The following is a 22,478-nucleotide window of genomic DNA, read 5'->3' as shown; positions in this document are numbered from 1 at the left end:
AATTTGTACAATAGTCTTCCACACGCAACAGTGTCAAAAGCTTTCCTGAAATCCAAATATATGATATCAAAATTATGATGTAGTAGTAGTAGTAGTGGCATGTGATGCAAGAAAGCATGTGTATGAGCTTATGCAGCATCAGCCAAAAAAAAAAAAAAAACACACCATTCCCTCCAAATGCCTGTCCAGTTCTTCCATAAATTTATTCAACCTATCAACTTCCACAACAACAGATGGAAGTTTGTTCCAGCAATTAACCACCCACTGGCTAAAGGCAAGTTTCCGCACATCTATTCTACATCCCTTTCTTAATTTGAATTTATGCCCCCTTAGGTTCATAATCTGAACAAATGGAAGGATCCCATCAGAATTCAGCTTGCTTAACCCATTCAAGGCCTTATGTACCTCAATCAGAGCACCGCGCAGGTGCCTAGTCTCCAGCCACTGCAATTTGCAGAACTTAAGCCTCTCTTGGTAAGAGGATCCCTTCATTCCCCTCACCAATCTTGTTGCCCTTCTCTGTACATGCTCAAGTAAATCTACATCCTTCCTAAAACGAGGCCTCGAGACCTGTACGCTGTACTCAAGGCGTGGCCTGACCATTGCCTTATACAGAGGGATAATCACCTCCTTTTCCCTGCTAGCAAAATTCCTATATATCATTGACAAAACCCCATGACCTGCCCTGGCCACCTGTCTGCATTGCTCAGAAAACTTCATATCTGCCTGCACAATTACTCCCAGGTCTTTTTCATTTTCTACCACCTTAAGTGTAGTACCACACAGTTGGTACGTTTCTCTGGGGTTACTTCTACCCATATGCAGTACTTTGCATTTTTCAAGGTTAAACTTCAGTTGCCACTTCTTAGCCCATATGCCCAAATTATCTAGATCCTGTTGCAATAGCACACTGCCATTACTGTCATTAACAACCCTGCCAACCTTTGTATCATCTGCAAACTTCGACATTAAGCCTGATATACCTTCATCAATATCATTGATAAATATACAAAACAACAGTGGACCCAACACCGAACCCTGTGGGACTGCACTAATAACATTAGTCCACGAAGAGCAGCACCCATTGATTACCACCCTCTGTCTTCTCCCACTTAACCATCCTTTTATCCATTATAGCAACTTACCCTTAATACCATTCTGCTCGAATTTGTGCAGTAGTCTTCCATGCGCAACAGTGTCAAAAGCTTTCCTGAAATCCAAGTATATGATATCAAAATTATTTTTTGCATCCAGTTCCTTTGTAACCATATCATAATATCCTATCAAATTTGTCAGACAAGACTCTCCCTTAACAAACCCATGCTGTCTGAATTATTGCTACAGTCTTGTCTAGATGATCCTGCAATACATCTTTAACCAGTGACTTCATTCTTTTACACAGAACAGAAGTTAAACTAACTGGTCTGTAATTACTCGTATCACCGTTCGATTCCCCCCTTTGTGAATTGGGGATACATTTGCACATCTCCAGTCTGTGGAGACCTATCCTGAGTCCAAAGATGCTCTCAAAATTATAATTATGGCTAAGGGTTTGCTTACTTCTTTTGCTGCCTCCTTTAATATAACTGGATAGATCCCATCCACCCCCATGTGCCTTTCTTATGTTTAACTTCAACAATTTCTCCTCCACTTTGCTCTCACTTATTACAAAATCAAGGCGCATCCGTAGCCAGGTGGAAAGGAGCAGCAGTGCGTAGCAAACGCTTCTTGATTAGACCGGGGTTTGAGCCAGTCACACCAAATGCAGAGGATGCGGAAAGGTCAGGGAATGACCACCGCATATCCCCGGAGCAATATGGCCTTAGTTGCTAATGCTCCTAAAAACCAAAATAACAACATTACAAAATCATTAAGCACATTGCTACAATTTGATGACCTCCTGGCATTTTCAATCCTTAATAACTCTTCATGTGTCAATGAAGTTTCAGTTTGTATGCTTTCAGAGCAGGATCATCAACAGACAAACCATTGATATATGAAGTGGACAATCAGATTCATCCCTCTTTCTTTAAGAGTTTATTAGCATTAGCATTAGTAGAGGCATATGATGCAAGAAAGCAAGCTTATGCAGCATCAAGCAAAAAAAAAAAAAAAAAAAAACCCAACTCCCATTTCACCCCTCCATTCGTTCATTTGAAATACCTGTCCAGCTGAGCCTTAAATTTATTTAGGCTATCAACTTCTACAACAAGGGATGGAAGTCTGTTCCATCTACCCGCTGGCTAAAGGCAAATCTCCGCACATCTATCCTACATCTGTCTTTCCTCAATTTGAATTTATGCCCTCTCAGGTGATTATTCTGACCAAGAGGCAGAATCCCATCAGCATTGAGCATGCTCAAACCATTCAAGGCTTTATACACTTCTATCAGATCACCTCGCCAGTGCCTAGTCTCCAGACACTGTAATTTGCAAAACTTAGGCCTTTCTTTGTAAGAGCAACCCTTCGTTCCATTCACTAATCTTGTTGCCCTTCTCTGTACTCGTTCCGGGAGCTCTACATCATTCTTGAAATGAGGCCTCCAGACCTGTATACAGTACTCAAGGTGTGGCCTTACCATTGCCTTATACAAGGGAATAATCACCTCCTTATCCCTGCTAGAAAAATTCCTGTATATATCACTGACAAGACACTATGAGCCACTCTTGCAGCCTGTCTGCAATGCTCAGAGAACTAGAGAACTTCATACCTGCCTGCACAATTACCCCCAGGTCCTTTTCATTCTCTACCACCTTTAGTGTAGTACCACAGAGATGATACGTTGCTCTGGGTTTACTGTTTCCCATATGTAGTACTTTACATTTGTCAGTGTTAAACTTCATTTGCCACCTCTCAGCCCATCTGCTCAACATTTCTAGATCCTGTTGCTGCAGCATAGTGTCAGTAGTGTCCTTAACAACCCTGCCAACCTTTGTATCGTCTACAAACTTGGACATTAAGCTTGATATACCATAATCAATATCATTTATAAATACAGAAAACAACAATGGACCCAACACTGAACCCTGAGGAACTCCACTGATAACATTAGTCCACGATGAGCAGTGTCCATTGATTATCACTCTATCTTCTCCCCCTCAACCATCCCTTTATCCATAGCAGCAATTTGCCTCCAATGCCACGCTGTTGCAATTTGTGCAGCAGTCTTCCATGTGCAACAGTATCAAAAGCCTTTCTAAGATACAAATATATAATATCAAAGTTATTCCCTGCATCCAGTTCCTTTGTGACCACATCATAGTATCCAATAAAATTGGTCAGGCAAGACTTTCCCTTAACAAAACCATGCTGTGTGTGCCAGCTATAACTGAAGGCTTGTCTAGATGATCCTGCAATGCTTCTCTAACCAGTGCCTCCATTAATTTTCCTGGAACAGAAGTTAAACTCACAGGTATATAATTACTTGTGTCAGCCTTTGATCCTCCTTTGTGAATTGGGGTCACATTTGCACATCTCCAGTCTATGGGTACCTCCCCTGAGTCCAAAGAAGTCTTATAATTATGGCTAAGGGTTTGCTTACTTCCTTTGCTGCCTCCTTTAATATAAATGGATAGATCCCATCCACCACGGGTGCCTTTTTTATGTTTATCCCTAGCAGTTTCTCCTCCACTTTCCTCGCAGTTATTACAAAATCATCTAGCTCACTACCAGATTTTACTTCACCTCTGGCATTCCCCTTCCTGAATAACTCCTCATGTGTGAATGTAGATGCAAAATACTCATTTTGTTTGTTAGCCACCTGAGCAGGATCCTCAATTGTTGAACCATCAGTATCCAGTGGACCAATCTGATTCATCCCTTTCCTTCTAGATTTTATATAGGTAAAGAACTCTTTTCTATTTTTCTTTGCATTCTTTGCCAAGGATTTCTCATAATCTGCCTTTGCCTGCTTAATCTCCTTTGTGACTTGGTTACAGACCAACTGATATCTATCATAGGCTTCCATGTCACCCATTAATTTATATGTATCCGATGAATTTTTCTTCTCTGCCATATGTCTCATTAGTTCATCTGACATCCATTTAGGACTAAACTTTGAACAATATTTCTTAGTTGGTATGTAAAGCCTATTAGCTTCATAGATAAATTCCTTGAATGCCTCCCATTTTAAATTTGCTGTTGGTAACATCATCAATTGGTTCCACTGTATAGAATTTAAATACTGTCTCAGACCGTCGTAGTCGCCTTTAAGAAAGCAAAAACCCTTCCCTTTTACCCCTGATGGTAGTTACCTCTTTGAATAAATCCCACTTCAGCACACTGTGATCACTGCCACCTAGTGGTTCTTTAATCTGTAGATTCTTAATGCATGAAGAATCACTACTGATAATCAGATCAAGAGTATTACTCCCTCTAGTTGCCTCCCAAACATGCTGATGTAGAAAACAATCATCCAGTAAGTCCACAAAAGCCTTGTTAGTGTGTGTGAGTGACCAACTCACAAATTCCAGTCAATATCTGGGGAATTAAAATCCCCCATTATAAGACTCTCTGATTTGCTGGCCCACTCTATTTCCCCGTACAGTTTCTTATTATACTCATCAGAGTCATTAAGCCTATAGCACACGCCTACTCTCAATTTTGATCTCCTAATGCTTATGTCACACCAAACTGACCTGACACTGTACTGTCCAGTGATGTCGACTGGCTTCACTTACTTGGATTTTATGTTTCTAAACTAATAGCATAACACCTCCTCCCTTCCTGTCCTGTCTATCCTTTCTGTACACATTGTACTCCCCAAATTCCAGTTCTGCATTCCTTATATCTCTGTGACACCACATATCTGATATCCCAACAATATCTATCTTTAATGTTTTGAGCAATACCTCAAATTCATCAAATTTATTTACCAAACTCCTAGCGTTAGTGTACACACAAGTATACACAAGTGCACCTGTTCCTATTCTTAGCTACCCTAACACAACCCATGTGTTTACTTGTACCGCAGTGACTCCCAGCAGTCTCTGAAATATCCTGCTTCTTGTTTTCCAGGCTGCTGCTCATTCCAATAGAAGCAGTGCAAGAATCACTTTCACCTCTGCCAGTGGCTACTGTTAATCTATTAGTCCTTTTATCCCCCCCAAGCTAGCAGTTTTCTGACTCACCTAACACTGCCTCAATAGCATCAGCAAATATTCTTGCACACTTTCTATTTAAGTGTATCCCATCCCTGTAGAAGCATTCTCTCCTGTTAACAAGTACAGACCAGGTTAAAAAAAATTCTACCCCTTGAGCCTTGCACAATCTCTCCAGGGCTGAATTGATTGACAAGGCTCTCATCATATACTCCCTTCTATCGTGTCTGGGCAGAATTGCAGACACTTTCAAATTCAACCCTAATTCACGGGCTTTTTTTCAACAGTGACCTGTACTTGTTAAGTAATTCCGCCAGTCTCCTACTCTTAATATCATTAGTGCCAACGTGTACAACTATATCATCTTTTGTGCCCTTAAAAGATGATATCCGCTCTACAATGTCATTAACCTTTGCCCCTGGCAGACATACCCTGGTCCTGTTCCACCTATCCTTTTTACAAAGCATGTTCCCCATTTCCCTGACAATAGTCACAAAGAACTACTAGTTCCTGTGGGACCAGCGCATTCTGCCTTGGGGGTTGCCGCTGTGTTGCGTGATGACCAAGTGCAAGCTCCAGCATTGATGTGGGCAGCTGAGAGCTTGATGGGCCCTCAATTTAGATCCTTCGAGGGCATCCATTCTGTCCTTGAAGCTCTCATATAGGTCCATAACAATGATGAGTTTTCACCTGATTTCCTTACAGTCCTTACATCGCACACACAAAGACATCCCCCATGGCAATATCATGTCCTGTACCCGATTGCTCCACAAACATCAATGTCAGTTCTCCCCTGAGCCACAGCACTCCCATTAGCTTGTGCCTTTTGCTTTGCTGCTCTGGTCTGAGTCATGATTTCGATTTAATTTCAATAAAATTTCAATTTCAGTAAAAAATTATAACCCTAAACTTGTATCTCAACACAGTTATAACGCTATATATAATTTTCAGTATCGACTGTTATCTGCGAGTTCTGTTTATGTATCAAGTTATGTATTAATTAATTATGTTTCGTTTGTAATCTAAGTCGTTATATGTATTTATTTAAAAAGTACTATTTAATTGACAATGAAGTTTAACAAGATTAATAGAATTTACTCATTAATTGACACTATTATATACTATACTAAGCTTACACTATATAGTTTGGGATATAATGTATCGTATAACAATGGCAGCAAGTTACGAATGGTAAATCTACGGACACTTAAGTATTAATTAACTTCCAAATCTTGCTGTCTCAATTCAGAATAAACTAAGAATTCTGACTAGGTCTATAAGCTCCTTATAGAAAATAATTTAATATAACAATTGGTCAATAAAGCGGCTAAATATGGCTAAAAAACTTCTCATTCAGTGGAGCTGCAACTTGTAACATGTGGATTTGATACCCTTACCGATAAGTAATACCTACTAATCTCTATCTAAGTTAAACTTTAAACTAAGTATCTTAACTAGGAATATAAAGCCACTCTAGAAAATAAGTTATTATGCCAATTTAAGCTAATAAAACAGAAAAAAACTTCTCTATTCCAGGAACAGTAAAAACTTTGCCTGCACAAGGCTACTCTCATTCTCCCAGTCCAAGTATATAAGTAAAGAAATCCTTGCTGTTTTTCTTAGCATCCTTTGCCAAAGATTTCTCGTAATCTGTGTTCGCCTGTTTAACCTCCTTTGTGACTTGATTACAGACTGGCTTATATCTGCCATTGGCTTCTGTGTCGCCTGATAAATTATATGCATCCCATGCATTTTTCTTCTCTGCCACGAGTCTCATTAGTTCATTTGACAACCATTTAGACCTAAACCTTGAACAATATTTCTTAATAGGTATGAAACCTTTAGTAGCTTCCACGATTAATTCCTTGAATGCTTTCCACTTAGAATTTGCTGTTGGTAACATCATCGGTTGATCCCACTGTACAGAATTTAAAAACTGTCTGAGATCCTGTAGTCGCCTTTACTGAAGCAAAAACCCTTTCCTTTACCCTTGATGGTAATTATATCTTTAAGTAAATCTCACATCAATACACTGTGATTACTGCTTCCTAGTGGTTCCTTTATCTGCAAATTCTTAATACACGAATGATCACTACTGGTAACCAGATCCAATTGGATGATTGTTACCACTGGTAACAATCATCCAATAAATCCAGAAAAATAAAATGTTCAATTAATCATCAGTACCGCAAGTTCCTCTTGCTACCTGGTTGCCCTGCATGGAAAACTTCCAGGCAATGACCTCGAATGCCTTCAATTTGCGTGTGGTGTCTATTAATTGGTGTAGTTGTTCCTCGTTGTATGTGGGGATTTCCCTCTTTAGGTTGTTTCTTTGCTCTTAGTAGAGGGTGCAGTTGAGAGCACATCTTCTAATTTTCTTCCTTCCTGCCTGCAGTAACAGTGGTCTGTGTCAACGAGTCCTAACTGGTGCAGTTTGCTATTTAGTGACCCACAAAGGGAAGTATATCATGTAAAAAAAATTTTTTTTTTTTTTTTTTTACACGATACACATTGGCCTTACCTTGACAGGGTCTGTAAAAACTGAACAGAGCAACGAGGCGGAGATGAACTTCTGTTCTAGGAGTCGCCCATACAAAAACACAAAAATAAAAAATAAATAAAATATTTAGTGACCCATGCCCAGTGAGAATGAAAGAGGACTGGAAGGTTGGGGAGAACCACTTATTGGTTGCTTTGGCTGTAGTGAAAGTTACCTGTGGAAGGAAAAACCCTGGTTACAGTGCCCACCGGTGAGATGTCCCATCTGGTCTGCCACAGTTTTACCATTTCATTATAACAGCATGTTTTTCTTGTTTAACTTCTCTGTTTAGGTTGATCTCTACTCCTGCTATTGCTGTTGGGATGCTTTTCTTGATTTTGTGGGATAAACCACTGAAGAATATGGAGGTCCAGTGGTAGGGTGCCAGCCAATACTTGTAATGCAACCATGGAGAGACTCCGCAGAGTCTCTCCATGGGGAGACCAGCAGCATTGATCTTTGGATTGAAGCTAATTTTCCTTTCATTTTACTGTTCGTGGCCTGGTTCCACCAGGCCCCTGCTGCGTATGAAACAGTGGGTAGAAAAACTGCTTTATAATAGAGGGTCAGGGTGCACCTTGAGAGTCCCCCACTTGTTCCTTGACACGGATTTCCTAGTAAACTATGGATGGAGAGAATTTCTTAGTTTTATTGTGGACATGCTGCAGGTGCAGAAGGAAGGAGAGTCGATGGTCTATTATTACACCGAAAACTCTAGTTTGTTCGGTGATGGGGAGTCAAATGTTGTTAATTTTGACCTGGGGGGGCCTTCTCAGATCTAATCTGGTTTTAAACACCATCATGCTGGATTTTGTTGGGCTGATCTTGAGTTTATTCAGTGTGGTCAAGTATGGAGAACTCATCTGAAAAAAAGACATCGAGCTTCTTGATAGGGTCCAAAGATAGGCAACTCGAATTGTGAGATGGGCAGAAGGACGACCATATGAGCAAAGACTGATTATTTAGGCTATAGAGCTTGGCGATTGGGCAACTCAGAGGTGACCTGATTGAGGTTTTATGAGGCTCTAAGAGGGATTAGTAAATTAATGAAAGTGGAATTCTCAAGAATTTCAGAACTAGGGGTTATAAATTCAAATTACAATGCTTGAGGTTTAGATTAGGTTGCAGGAAGTTTTCTTTTAGCCAGTGAGTCGTTGAAAGCTGGATTAAGTTGCCTTCACAGGTAGTTGAGGTTGACAATTTGTATAAAATCAATGGTCAACTTTGATACTTAGCTGTGTGAGGAGGGAATCATATAATTTGTGTTTTTTTATCTACTTGGTCCCCCCCAGTGCCACAAAAGCCCGTTGCTTCATTGCACTATATGGTTATTACTGTTACTAATGTTAGGGAAATTGAAAAATTAATTAGTCCACTCACTATTGTTAGAGCTGGCTCCAGCGGGTAAGAATGATGCGGGGTGAAGAAAGAACAAGAACAGAGCCTTTGCTGGGACATCTATCTGACTGTGAGATCGACAAAAAAATGCAATTCCTAAACAGATGCACAAGGAAAGCATCTCTCTCTCTCTCTCTCTCTCTCTCTCTCTCTCTCTCTCTCTCTCTCTCTCTCTCTCTCTCTCTCTCTCTCTCTCTCTCTCTCTCTCATGTTAATATTCTTTCCTCTAAATGACCTTTAAGTTGTAAAATCCCTAGATTTTTCAAATTCCCAAACTATTAGTGAAATACAGGGGGGCAGGAATTTCCTTCTATCCTGCTTCCCTTCCTTTTGCCTACTTACACCCCCCGCCCACTTTGAAAAAATACAGCAATGGAACGTGCAGGGCCCATATTTATGGCCTTCGCATGTGTTTGCCTCTCCTTTGAAGATGTTATAAAAGAAAAGCCCCCATCAAGCTTTGGGTAATTAACTCCTGTTATACATCCAATTATTTGCCGTGCATGGATTTAGGATCAAAGCTTGTTTTTATTCCAAGGTTCTTCTACCTTTAAGCAGGTCTTTGCTATTCTGATTGCATCTTACGTGGATGCAGTTATTCCTGAAAAATCTCAGTTAATCTCAATTTCTTGATTTAAAATATAATATTTCAAAATTTTAATATTTCTTAATATCCTGTTTATTATATTTATTCTATTTTTATTTGGTTTAAACTGAAAATATTGATTTAAATTCAAAATGAGGACACAGATCCTCTACATGAGAAAATTACAATGTTAGCATTTGCCTGATTTTACGAATGTTAGTGTGTCTTGTTCACACACATTGGCTGTCCAACCTGTAAAGGTACTTACAGGTTGGACAGCAAAGGAAGCCACAAAGGAAGCCACAGGCTGTGTGGCTTCCTTTGCGATCTTATTGTAAAATGTAATTTTTCACTTTTTAAGAAATATATAATTAAACTGCTTTGTATTGTTTATATTAATTAAGAAAACATTAAATGCCAAAAATATTGAAATATACAGACAAAATTCGACTTTCATACAAAGTTCAATTTGTCATCCTTTTGATATGAATATAAGGTAAAAAATAATTTAATGGCATAGTTAGCATTAGACAGATATTCAGATAGCATGTGATCATATACACACTACTGTTTATTATAACATCAACATGTTTATTCTGTGAACATTGTGAATCTTTTTTTTTTTTTTATTACAAATTTAGCCACAACCCTGTTGTGGCTAAATCGAGATCACAGATGATATTTCAGTAATTCATAATTCAGTAAATATAATAAATATTTGTGATTTTTTTTTAAAGTATTTTATTTCAATATACAAATTTGTTTTTTTTTTTTTTTTTGATATGGATAAATTTTGGGCATACTCTATTCCTTCTTCATAGTCTTAGAGAATGTAGCTTTTATAATCTAATTAGATCTTTATTTACTTATATTTCAATAGTGTTTAGAAAACGTTGTAAAGACATTAGTTAAACTGGATCCAGAACAGTACATGCCACTCGTGATAAAGCAAGTGTCAGTATTGTTAAGTACTCATCAACTTTCTGAGGTGACTAAGAAGGAATATGAAATTTTCCTTACAGAAGAAGGAGAACTATTTGATACATCTGTTATTGATAAGTAAGTACCTATTATTTTTTTCATAGCCACAGTGCACATGCTTATTGTGACCATGGATAATGTTATCACTTTTATAACGTTCTAGTAATTAGTAGTAGTAGTAATGGAGGCATGTGATGCAAGAAAGCAAGCATATAGCATCAGCTGATGTTATATGCTTGCTTCCTTGCTACATATAGCATCAGCCAAAAAAAAAAAAAAAAAAAACAATTTCACACATCCATTCCCTCTAAAAGTTTGTCCAGTTCCTCCTTGAATTTATTTAAACTATCAACTTCCACATCGACAGATGGAAGTTTGTTCCAGCAATTAATCACCCACTGGCTAAAGGCAAATTTCCGCATTTCTATTCTACATTTGTCTTTCCTCAATTTGAATTTATGCCCCGTTAGGTTCGTAATCTGAACAAGTGGAAGAATCCCATCAGAATTCAACGTGCTCAACCCGTTCAAGGCCTTATACACCTCAGTCAGATCAACTGACTGAGCTGGAGACTAGGTGCCTAGTCTCCAGCCGCTGAAATTTGCAGAACTTAAGCCTCCCTTGGTAAGAGAATCCCTTCATTCCCCTCACCAATCTTGTTGCCCTTCTCTGTATACGCTCAAGGAACTTTACATCCTTCCTAAAATGAAGTCTCCCGACCTGTACATAGTACTCAAGGCATGGTTTGACCATTGCCTTATACAAAGGAATAATCACCTCCTTTTCCCTACTAGCAAAATTCCTGTATATCATTGACAATACACTGTGACCTGCTCTGGCAGCCTGTCTGCATTGCTCAAAAATTTCGTATCTGACTGCACAATTACTCCCAGATCTTTTTCATTTCTTAGCACTCTAAGTATAGTACCACACATTTGGTGAGTTTCTCTGGGATTACTTCTGCACGTATGCAGTACTTTGCTTTTGTCAATGTTAAACTTCAGTTGCTACTTCTCAGCCCATCTGCCCAAATTTTCTAGATTTTGTTGCAGTAGCGCACTGCCATTAACCTGCCAACATTTGTGTCATCTGCAAACTTTGATGTTAAGCCTGATATGCCTTCATCAATATCATTGATAAATACACACAGCAACAGTGGGCCCAACACCGAACCCTGGGGGACTCCACTAATTCTGATCAGATGTGTACTAATATATAAAAAAAATTGTTTATTGTAAGCAATGCTTTCATTTTTGTTATTGGGTTAATGTTTTGTTGTGGTTTACGCACGTGCAGTGGAAGTGAGTATGTAACATCCCAGTTTGTTCTTGAACCTGACAACACATTGCTTGGCTAGTTAACTGATTTCTTTGTATAGTTTATATGGTTGTCCGTGTTGTTACTTCGTATGAGGAAATACTGTATCTGTACTCCAGAGCAGCATGTTTTGAGTAATGCAATACCAAGGCAACTCTTCTTAATATAAGATCGATGCACCAGTAGAAAACTTAAATTTTCTCAGTGCTACTCAGAATTATGTATTGAATGAGACTATGCTCTTTGTGTACTATGAATAAATAAAAAAAAATGAAAAAAAAAAAAATTATATTTACACTGGTGTTCAAAGAAAGTGCATCACCCCATAAAATTGTAATTATCGTCCGAATAACGTAAGTATATGGCAATATTTCTTACAGATTGCATCAGATAAGATTGACACGCATGGATGATGACATAATATTGCATCAGCTGTTACTTTAGCTCTATAAGTACGCTCTGCAAGAGTTGCAGTCATTCTTTGCTTGTGTCAGGCGAGTTACTTGCATTTGATGCCACGAAGAAAGAATGCTATTGTTGCATTACGTGAGGAAGGATGTTCTTCCCATCATATTGCTTATAGAGTGTCTTGTAATCAGTCGACAGTGAGTAGATTCCTTTCCAAACTCAAGAATACTGTTTCTGCTGATAGGAAAAAAGGAACCGGACGCAAACGAGTCTATGCCAAATCAGGAGCACGTTTTGAAGCGCTTATGTCTTAAAAACCATAAAACTTCTTTGTCTGAGCTGAAAAGAGAATGGGAAGAACATACGGGAGTGGTAGCAAGTGCAGTAACAGTCAGAAGATGCCTCTTCAAAAAGGGACTCGTAGCCGTTGTACTAAGAACAAGCCCCGCCTCACACAAAAAATGAAAAAGGCCTGATTAATTTGGTGTAAGGAGCATGTTAAATGAACCCCCCAAGCAGTGGATGTCAGTTATTTTCTCAGATGAGAAGAAATTCAACCTGCATGGCTCTGATGGGAGACAAACGATTTGCCGTAGACGTTAAGAATACCATCCAGACTGTATGGTGTCTACAGTGAAATTCCCTACCAGCCAAATGATATGGGGGTGCATTTTGTATATCATGGAGTAGGTCACCTGCAGTTTATAAAAGGTTCCGGAAATGCCAATGGATACCTGGCTATATTGGAAGGCAAATTGCTGCCAACCATTAGAGACCATTACAGCTTGTCAAGTAACTGCATCGTGTAGGATGACTCTGCTCCTTGTCATTGAGGGAAAAGTGTAAGTAGGCACTTCTGTAGTTACGTTAACTTCATTTCTGCATTAGAGGTTCAACAGTAATGAGTATACATTTGTTATAGGTGAAAAAATGGTTGGTAGAACAGTCCATTACAACTCTTAGCTGGGGAAACAGCCTGGCTGGACCTGATTCCTATAGAGAACTGTTGGCATCAATTTTGTGGAATCTGCAGTTGCCAGAAAGAAACCAGAGGTGAACTTCAGGAAGCCATAATTCGTGTTTGAAACCACGAACTATCAGTTGATTATCTTCAGAAATTGTTCTTGTCAATGCTTTGACGGTGTGCTGCTGTCATCAGGGCCAGAGGCGGTTCAACTATATATTAGTTTGCACCTGATGAACTTTTCATTTTGTTTTCCATTTAAAATGATAAACTGGAGCAATTTGAGGGCTTCTGATAACGTTTCAGCCATAATTGTCATGTTTAGTAAACTGTTGTATAAAGGCTGCAAATGCTCATTTTGGAATGAGCATTTGCAGACTTTGAGCATTTGCAAGCTTTGCCTTAACTATTAATAAATATCTTTTGTTTATATTTCTATTTTTGACGCTAGTCATTAATGGCCATTGCAAAAAAGGGGTTAGAAATGTGAAATTCCTATGTGATGCACTTTCTTTGAACACCAGGGTGTATATATAAAAAGAAAGAAAATAAACAAACCATGTGTGAGTCTCTTCACAAGGTGTCACTGTGTGATGAACTACAAATGGGCTTCATTGAACATTTGCAGACTTTGAAAATCAGTTTCAGCAAATATCTTTCCTCTTTTGCACATGTTTATATGCAAAACAGCATCAAATTCACTGATGTACCAAAACATTATGACCAGCGAGTCGTTATGCAAATCGAAGCAACTGCAGGTAGAACTACGGCATGTGCGCGGTTCGGGACACGCTATAAAAAACACCTGATACTGATCTCCGTTAATCAGTGTTATTCTTGTTCTTCAGATAGGAAAGGCAGCGGACTTAAGTGAGTTTGAGAAATGCCAAATTGTAATGGCCAGATGACGGCATGACTAGTGGAGTGCTTACGGTCAGCCGTGGTTAGTACCTACCGAAGGTTGTCTGCGGAGGGAAAACCCACGAACCACTGGCTAGGTGTTGGACGACCACGGCTCATTGATGCTCTAGGTGAGCAAATGCTCTCCCGGATGGTAAGTGGCAACATAAGGGCGACTGTGGCGCAACTAGTTGGTAATTGAAATGCTGGTGACAGGAGTAATGTGTCACAACACACAGTACATCGAACCCTGCTGAAAATGGGGCTGCGTAACCGCAGGTCACTTCGAGTGCCCGTGCTAACCACGGTTCACCGACGACAGTGCCTACAATGGGCAAGCGAGCATCGAAAGTTGGACTTGAGTGATTGGAAAGTCGTCTGGTCTGATGAATCCCGTTTCCTGTTGCACCATGTGGGCGGCCAGGTACATGTGCATCGTTTACCTGAGGAAGTGATGGATGCACCGGGAGACAAAAACAAGCCAGTGGCGGTGATGTTCTGCTGGGATACCCTGGGTCCAGTCATCCACGTGCTGGGCACTCTGACCTCTACCACCTACCTAAACAACATTGCTGACCAGGTACACTTTCATGGCAATGGTCTTCCCCTCTGACAGGTGCCTTCTTTCAGCAGGATAATGCACCATGCCACACCACCCAGATTGTTCAAGACTAGTTTGCGGAACTTGAGGAAGACTTTCTTGTATTGCCCTGGCCTCCAAATTACCCAGACAGCAATCCCATCGAGCATCTGTGGTTTGTGTTGGAATTAGCAACTCCAATCTGTGCCTTCTCAATCACGGACCTCACAGGAGTTAAAGGATCTGCTGGTTACGTGTTGGTACCAAATACCACAAGACACATTTAGAAATCTTGTAGTGTCCATGCCTCGCTGGGTATGAGCTGTTTTTGCTGCATGTGGAGGACCAACATCGTATTAGGTAGGTGGTCATAATGTTTCCCTACTCTTTGTATATGAAATCAGAATACAAAACTAATTAAATGTTGAATCAGACCTAAGAGTACGACTTTCTGCCATTGAACAAAACATTACTTAAAAGAAACATCGTCATCCTTCACACATTATAAGAACTAAATTTGAAAAAAATATATATATTATCATCATCTTTAGCCATTGTCGATCCACTGCAGTCTTGTTCTTTCTGTTGCCATTGTACACTAGCAAATTTCATCAATCCACCTCATCTTTGATCTTTTTCTTGCACATTTAGTATCAAGTGGTATCCATTACAAAATTCATTTGGTCCATTTTTCATTAGTTCTTGATATGTGACTTGCCCATTTCCATTTTAAGCACTTTGTTCTTACAGTGGCATCAGAAACCTTGGTTTGTTGGCAAATCCATGCACATGTTTTTTTGTCTCTTTTGGTTATGTACAAAGATTGATACCCTCAATCTTTGTAAAGCTTTGGCATTCAATGTTTCACAACCATATATTAGGACAGAGAGGATACATTGATCAAAAAAATTTTTGCTTGAGACAGAGGGTATAGTTTGTGTTGAAGACGATATTGAAATTTCCAAATGCTTGCCATCCAAATTTTATGTGCTGTTCAGTTTCCATCTATTGAAATTTCTTTTCTTGTTCAAGGCAAACATACTTTTACACTTCTAGTTCTTGTCCATTGGCCATGATTTTCTGTGGCCTTTCTAAATTTGTCGAACGTCACATATGTTTTCTTGATTTTTACCTTCAAACTAAACTTCTTTCTTTCCTGTTGCACTTCCTCAATGTTTTGCTGCTGTTCTTCAGGATCACGAGATCTGTAAATCATTCAGGTAATCGCCATTATCTTTATTCCATTATTATCCATATTTAGCTTACAAAAAATTTCTTCTAAACAGGCAGAAAATAGTTTTGGGAAGATCAATGTTTCCCTGATGTTTTTTCTATGTTGATCTGAACTTTATCATTGTTGACCCGGGTTGATGCAGTTGCCTTTTCATATATTGATGGCAAAATGTGATGTAAGCTCTGTCTGCACTTTGGTTGATTAGGGCATTGATTATTGTTTGCTTTGTAACTGAGTTGAATTTTTTTTCATGCTCGATGAAGTCTATACATAATGGAAGGTTGTATTCATTGTGCTGCTCTTTAACTTGCTGCTCTGTAATAGGTTTATTGGTCATTAGTTTTTTAAATCTTCCTAGTCACTTTTTTTATGGAATAGGATGACTTCTGCATTTTTTTTCCATATCACAGGTACTTTCTTAAATAGAAGGCATTTTGAACATAGTTTGGCTAGAGCTTTACATGCTGTCTGGCCTCCAGCTCTCAACATTTCAAAGTGACTTTATTGGTCCTGCCGCTTTGCCATTTTTCATTGATTTTATAGCATCTTCTACCAAAATTTCTGGTACAGCTTCTGCATCTGGTGTTGGATCCAGTGTTGTCCTTTATCCTTATAAAGATTTTAATAAATTTCTTCTATTGATTTTATTGTTTGTTGTTGTTGTTTGCCATCCTCAAGCTTCAAAGCAAACATTTGTTTCCTATGTATAACCATTTTTCATTTTGTCTTCTTTAGCCCTTGGTTTTCTTCTAGTGTGCTTCTGATGAGGTCAGTGTTGAACTTGTGTACTTCTTTTACATGCTTTCTTATGGTCTTGCACATTTCTATATATTCTACCTTGTTTCTTATGTTACCACTTTGCTTGAATTTAACTTAGCAGGAATACTTCAGAAAAGTTGAAATTTACAAAATATTGTAGACGTTAATTTCATAAATTTTTGAAATTAATTTCACAGAATTACTTAGTTAAATTTTACAAAATTAACTGAAATAAAATTTCAAATTACCGAAATTAAATTCAAACAAATTTTAAACAATTTTGTCTACCAGACACCTGATTCTAATCCCCTTCGGTTAATCTGCTTGAGCCAACTTGAAACACATCTCTCTTTGACTGTCTATAGTAAATATTGTTTTCTTTATTTCATGTAGACGTGTAATACACCACAAGTAATTTTTGTTGTTAAATCCCTAGTCACAGCTCTGATTGGATATTGTATAGTATGTAAATATAACCAAACAATAGAAATTTGTTTAACTTTGGCTTATTATTTTATTATTTCTTGAAACCTTTTGTTTAGCTTGTGAGAAGAAGTAATAAATTGTGATCTGAGCAAACGTTGACATCAGAAGTTTTGAAACAGTAAACCAAAAGTGCTGTATTAGATCATAAATAGATAGATAAGTTGGCCATGCATTTTATTCTTTTAAAAATGGTAAAAGTGTTAATTTTTTAAGAGTTATTTTGATATTTTAGCTTGAAAGAAAAGGAAACTAATACAAGAAACATAAAACGAGAAAGTAAGCTGTACTCATATAAAGAACAAATGGAAGAGTTGGAACTAAGGAAGGTATGTGTACTTTAATTACTTATGCATGTAAATAAAGATTATCAGCAGTGAAACAAAAAGGTATAGATTTTTTTTATTTTTCCAGTCTGTGTTTTTTTAACTTACTGTCATGATTCATTATGACTTATTATGATGAATGGTAGATACCCATATACTGCTATGTTTCTTGAATGCTCAAATAATTCTTGATTATTCCAAACAGATGGTTAGGATTGTCCGGTATTCTGGTAGGTAAATGAAAAATTTGTGCCAGGTCATTAGTAATTGCAAAAGCTTCAGCATTTCGACCAGCTGGGTCTGTGTGACTAGAAAACGGAAGCCAGCTGGGGTTGTGAACATTAAAATCACCAAGGAAAATTGCCTCACTGTTAGGAAAGTTGGACTGGAGGAAAGTCAAGTTGCAAAGAGTTCCAAGTGATTAGTGGAATTGGGAGAACAGTTGAGACAACAGAGATGCCAACTGGGCTAGCCAGATGGGTAAAGTGCCTGCCTGTCAACCCAAAGGTCGCGGGCTTGAATCCTGCCTCAGGCTTGGATCAGAGTAAAATGCAAAAACTTTGGGAGGTGCATTATGGCCACAGAAGTGCCAACAACTAACGGGGAAAAAAAAAAAGAGAGAGAGACAACAGATGAATTTGACAGAATGAGATAGAGAGATTTTAAGTTAGAGAAGATCGAAAAGAAGAGATTCCAAATTACCAAGTCTGTGATAGAAAATATTGGAATGGACAGTGCACAAGTTTCGCATTTCAGGCGAAAGGAATCATACGACAAATAATTTGGGCAGCTGAGATGAGCGGTGATTGAATCAACTGATAACTGAGATTTTGTCAGAAAAGGCCTCGGATGCCAAGCGTTTTTCGAGGCCAACCGATATTACTGCAACTTATAGTGTGCTCTTGATAAGTGAATAAAGTTATTTTTTTTAAGTTCCCGTCCTTTTCCCAACAGTTTTATTTAAAAACAGTTCTTTCTTGAAACCTAAAAGTCAGAATGCAGAAAGGAAAGTCACCTTCCTTTCATATATTTCTAGTTTCACTTACCAGCTAAAACCTGGCCTCCACGGTGCACTGCTCCTGCCTCCCCGTGGCGGGGCCAGAAACCTTGGCAGAAAAGTCCTGTTGCCAAGGGCTAAAAGGAGCAAACATGCTAAGCATATTTCAACAAACCATCCAAAGTTTTTCACCGTTTCGAATCCAAGAAACTCTCGAAAGCATAGCTAGTTAGTTTCCCTAAAACAGTCAGAAGACTTAAATCAGGGGGATCTATTAGTAGAGATAACAAACCAAAAACAAGCAGAGCATTTAATGAAACAAAAACATTTGGAGGTATTCCAATAACAGTTACTACTCATTCCACCTTGAATACCTCGAAAGGAGTAATTATCGAACCTCCTCAATGTTCCTGAAGATAAAATCCAAGAACTGAAAGATCAAGGGGTTATTCAATTCAAAAGAATAACAAAAGAGACAGAAATTATCCCAATGAGGAATATAATTCTGGCCTTCACCCCAAAACCACCAAAAACTGTAAATGCTGGATACCTAAATTGCCCACTGAGACCATACATTCCAAACCCTATCCAATGTTTTAAGTGTCAGAAATAGACACTCTCAAGCAATATGCAGAGGTTTCTCTATCTCTGCAAAATGCAGATCATGAGAACATACACAATAAGGCTACAGCACAAAATTCAAGATATTCCAACTGCAGAGGAGAAAATAATGCCTACTCAAAAGAATGTGAAGAGTGGCAGAGAGAAAAGAGAATACAGAAATATAAAGTAGAAAACAATGTAACATATCAAGAAGCTAAAAGAACAATACAACCACAACGAATAAATAAACCATTGTGTGCACAATTAACACAGGCTTATAAAACAATAGAAACGCAGACAGAAGTAACGGCCCACCAAAAAAAAAATCCATTTCGGAGTAGGCATGTTCACTGCTTATTGACCAAAAGCCAGAACAGGCAATAAACCACCAAATCCACAAAAAAAAGATAGAACCATTGAAGTAAATGGGAATAAAACGGAAACATGGAAGTAGAAGAAAAGAATTGGAGAGGTGAAACAATACTAGAAATTTTTGCAGAAGAAGAAGAGATAGATACTGGAAAGCCACACTTCCCTAAAAAAAGGAAGACAAAAAAACGGAGAACCTTAAGGCAACAACCTCAAGAAAACAAGGCAACAACCTCAAGAAAAGTCGGGGGGAGGGATGCTGTATGAAGTAGTTTTTTATGTGACCCATAGAACTTTTGTTCTATGGGTCACATAAAAAATTTCAAAATGTATTTTGAAATTTTTTAGAACTAAATATTGAGTAAGTGGTTTGTTATTCTTGAATATGAGTGCATTACATTTTATATAATTGTGAATATTTTTTAAATATTTGTTTATTATTATTATTTTTTCTGTTTATGGAAAGTTTGTAACCCTTTTACCATGCCTTTTTAAAAGGAGTGATTAAATTTTTGTATAATAAAGTTAAAGTTAACATAACAATATAGTTAGGGAAGGACATTACATGGTTGTTTTCCATTAAGGTTATTAGTATAATATTAAAACCACCTTTATACTGTGTGAAAATTAACATTATAGTTTATTGGGCTGTTTGCCTACATTAATATAATATTTTGGGTATCTTACCGATTGTCTGATGATGGGTATTGGTGAGATACCCGAAACCCGAAAATAAGAGTGGTTATTAATATAATAATAACCTTGATATAACAAGTTAATATCTTGTAAAAACTCACTTTGGTTGTCGCCATCTCGTTTGCCCCAAATGAGATGGCGACAACCATGTATAAAGCTAGTGTATTTTCTTCTGTTTTTTTTTTTTTATTTCATTTAATGAAATATATATTGTTATAGGAAATTGAAGAAAGGAAGCGAGCCAGAGGTTTAATTAAGGAACCAGAACTGACAAAGAAGCAAGTAGAAGCAAAAAAATTGCAGTTAGAAAAAGAAGACGGTATTCGAAAAGCAGTTCAAAAGGTAGATTAATTTTGATATTGGTTGTTGGGATGGTATTTATAAAGTTATAAAGTAATCTTGTACATTTACAGTTGGAATGCTTGATAAATGATAATCAAAAATAAAGAAAGAAGTAATAAAGATGTATTATAAAAGGAAAAAACTACATTTTGCAAATGCCACTGCACAAAATGAACACTTTGCAATTATGCCACTGCAAAATGAAATTAAATATGTATGTTCCTTATTTATTATTTTATTATTGTAAGCACATCACAACATGAAGATGTTTAAAACATGAAAATTACATGCAATGTGTAAGATGGTTAAGCAACACCAGAATGTGTATTTGGCATAATTGAATTTACAGGTAGTAGGTGTAGCCTATGCAATAACAAGAACAAATAACTTTTTAAAACTAAATAGGTCTCTTGCTCCGTGATACATAGTATAGGGAGTATGAATATTGTTTTCCACCAGAGGAACGGAAATAGTTTGTAATAATAATGAAACTGCAGGTACAAACAAGGTAGTAACATTTAATAGAAACTACAGGTAATAGAAACCACCTCGCAGGTGCCTAGTCTCCAGACACTGCAATATGCAGAATTTAAACATTTCTTAGTAAGAGCACCCCTTTGTTCTGATCACCAATCTTTTGCACTTCTCTGTTCACATTCTAGCAACTCTACATTCTTCCTAAAATGAGCCTCCAGACCTGTACATAAGGCATGGCCTGATCATTGCCTTATACAAAGGGATAATCACCTCCTTATCCCTATTGGCAAAATTCCTGTATATCATTGACAATACCCCATGAACTGCCCTGGCAGCCTGTCTACAGGCTACCAGGGCAGTTCATGGAGTATTGTCATATACAGTACTATGTATTTGTCAATGTGAAACTTCAGTTGCCACTTTCCAGCCCATCTGCCCAATTGTTCTAGATCCTGTTGCAGTAGTATATTGTCATTACTGTCATTAACAATCCTGCTAACCTTTGTATCATCTGCAAACTTGGACATTAATCAATAACATTGATAAATATACAAAACAACAATTAACCCTGGGGGACTCCACTAATATTGGCGCATAATGGACTTTAGCTACTATTGTGCCGTAAAACCTCCAACAACAACTCCACTAATAACGTTAGTCCATGAAGAGCAGTGACCACTGATTACCACTCTGTGGTAATCAGTGATCACTTCTCCCACTCAACTATCCCTTTCTCCATAGTAACTTGCCTTTAATGCCATATGATGCAAGAAATTTGTATAGTCTTCCATGTGCAACAGTATCAAAAGCTTTCCTGAAATCTAAGTATATGATATCAAAATTATTTTTTGCATTCAGTTCCTTTGTGACTACATCGTAGTATCCAATCAGATTGGTCAGACATGACTTAACCTCAACACACCCATGCTGTTTCTGATTATTACTGCAGTCTAGTGTAGATGTACAGATAATCCTGCTATTCTTCTTTAACCGGTGACTCCATTATTCTCCCCTGAACAGAAGTTAAAAGATAAATTGCACATTTACGGTTTGTAAGGACCTGCCCTGAGTCCAAGAAGCTCTCATAATTATGGCTAAAAGTTTGCTTACATCCTTTTCTGCCTCCTTTTAGATAACTGGATAGATCCCATCCACTCCGGGTCCCTTCCTTATGTTTAACTTCAACAATTTCTCCTCCATCTTCTTCAAATAGGCCTATGAAGTTGGGAGAATTCATATTCACAAGCAATTATATTGATTCACCAACCATGTTATATTAAAATAATAATTTACCTTTAATACTGCAAAATAAATGTACATAACACAGATATTTACAATTAAAACTATTTACAATAAAATATATAATAGAAATAAAATAAAAGCGATATAAAACGTTAAATACTTTAAAACACTTAAAATA

At 37.8% G+C, this 22,478-nt stretch overlaps 1 protein-coding gene across 2 annotated transcripts in view; it reads left to right on the top strand.

Moving 5' to 3' along the window:
• Window positions 1-22,478, top strand: part of l(3)80Fj (lethal (3) 80Fj) — a 694,407-nt gene that overhangs the window by 265,554 nt on the left and 406,375 nt on the right. For both annotated transcript variants that reach the window (XM_090387924.1, XM_090387932.1), the window contains exons 20-22: window positions 10,503-10,681; window positions 17,484-17,577; window positions 20,459-20,581. In XM_090387924.1, coding sequence (XP_090244050.1) covers window positions 10,503-10,681; window positions 17,484-17,577; window positions 20,459-20,581 — 396 coding nt within the window. The remainder of the gene's footprint in view (window positions 1-10,502; window positions 10,682-17,483; window positions 17,578-20,458; window positions 20,582-22,478) is intronic.

This window comes from Mastigoproctus giganteus, chromosome 2, assembly GCF_048544385.1.
Source record: "Mastigoproctus giganteus isolate SK-2022 chromosome 2, ASM4854438v1, whole genome shotgun sequence".
Taxonomy (NCBI): domain Eukaryota; kingdom Metazoa; phylum Arthropoda; class Arachnida; order Uropygi; family Thelyphonidae; genus Mastigoproctus; species Mastigoproctus giganteus.
This window is presented reverse-complemented; position numbering and strand designations above follow the sequence as displayed.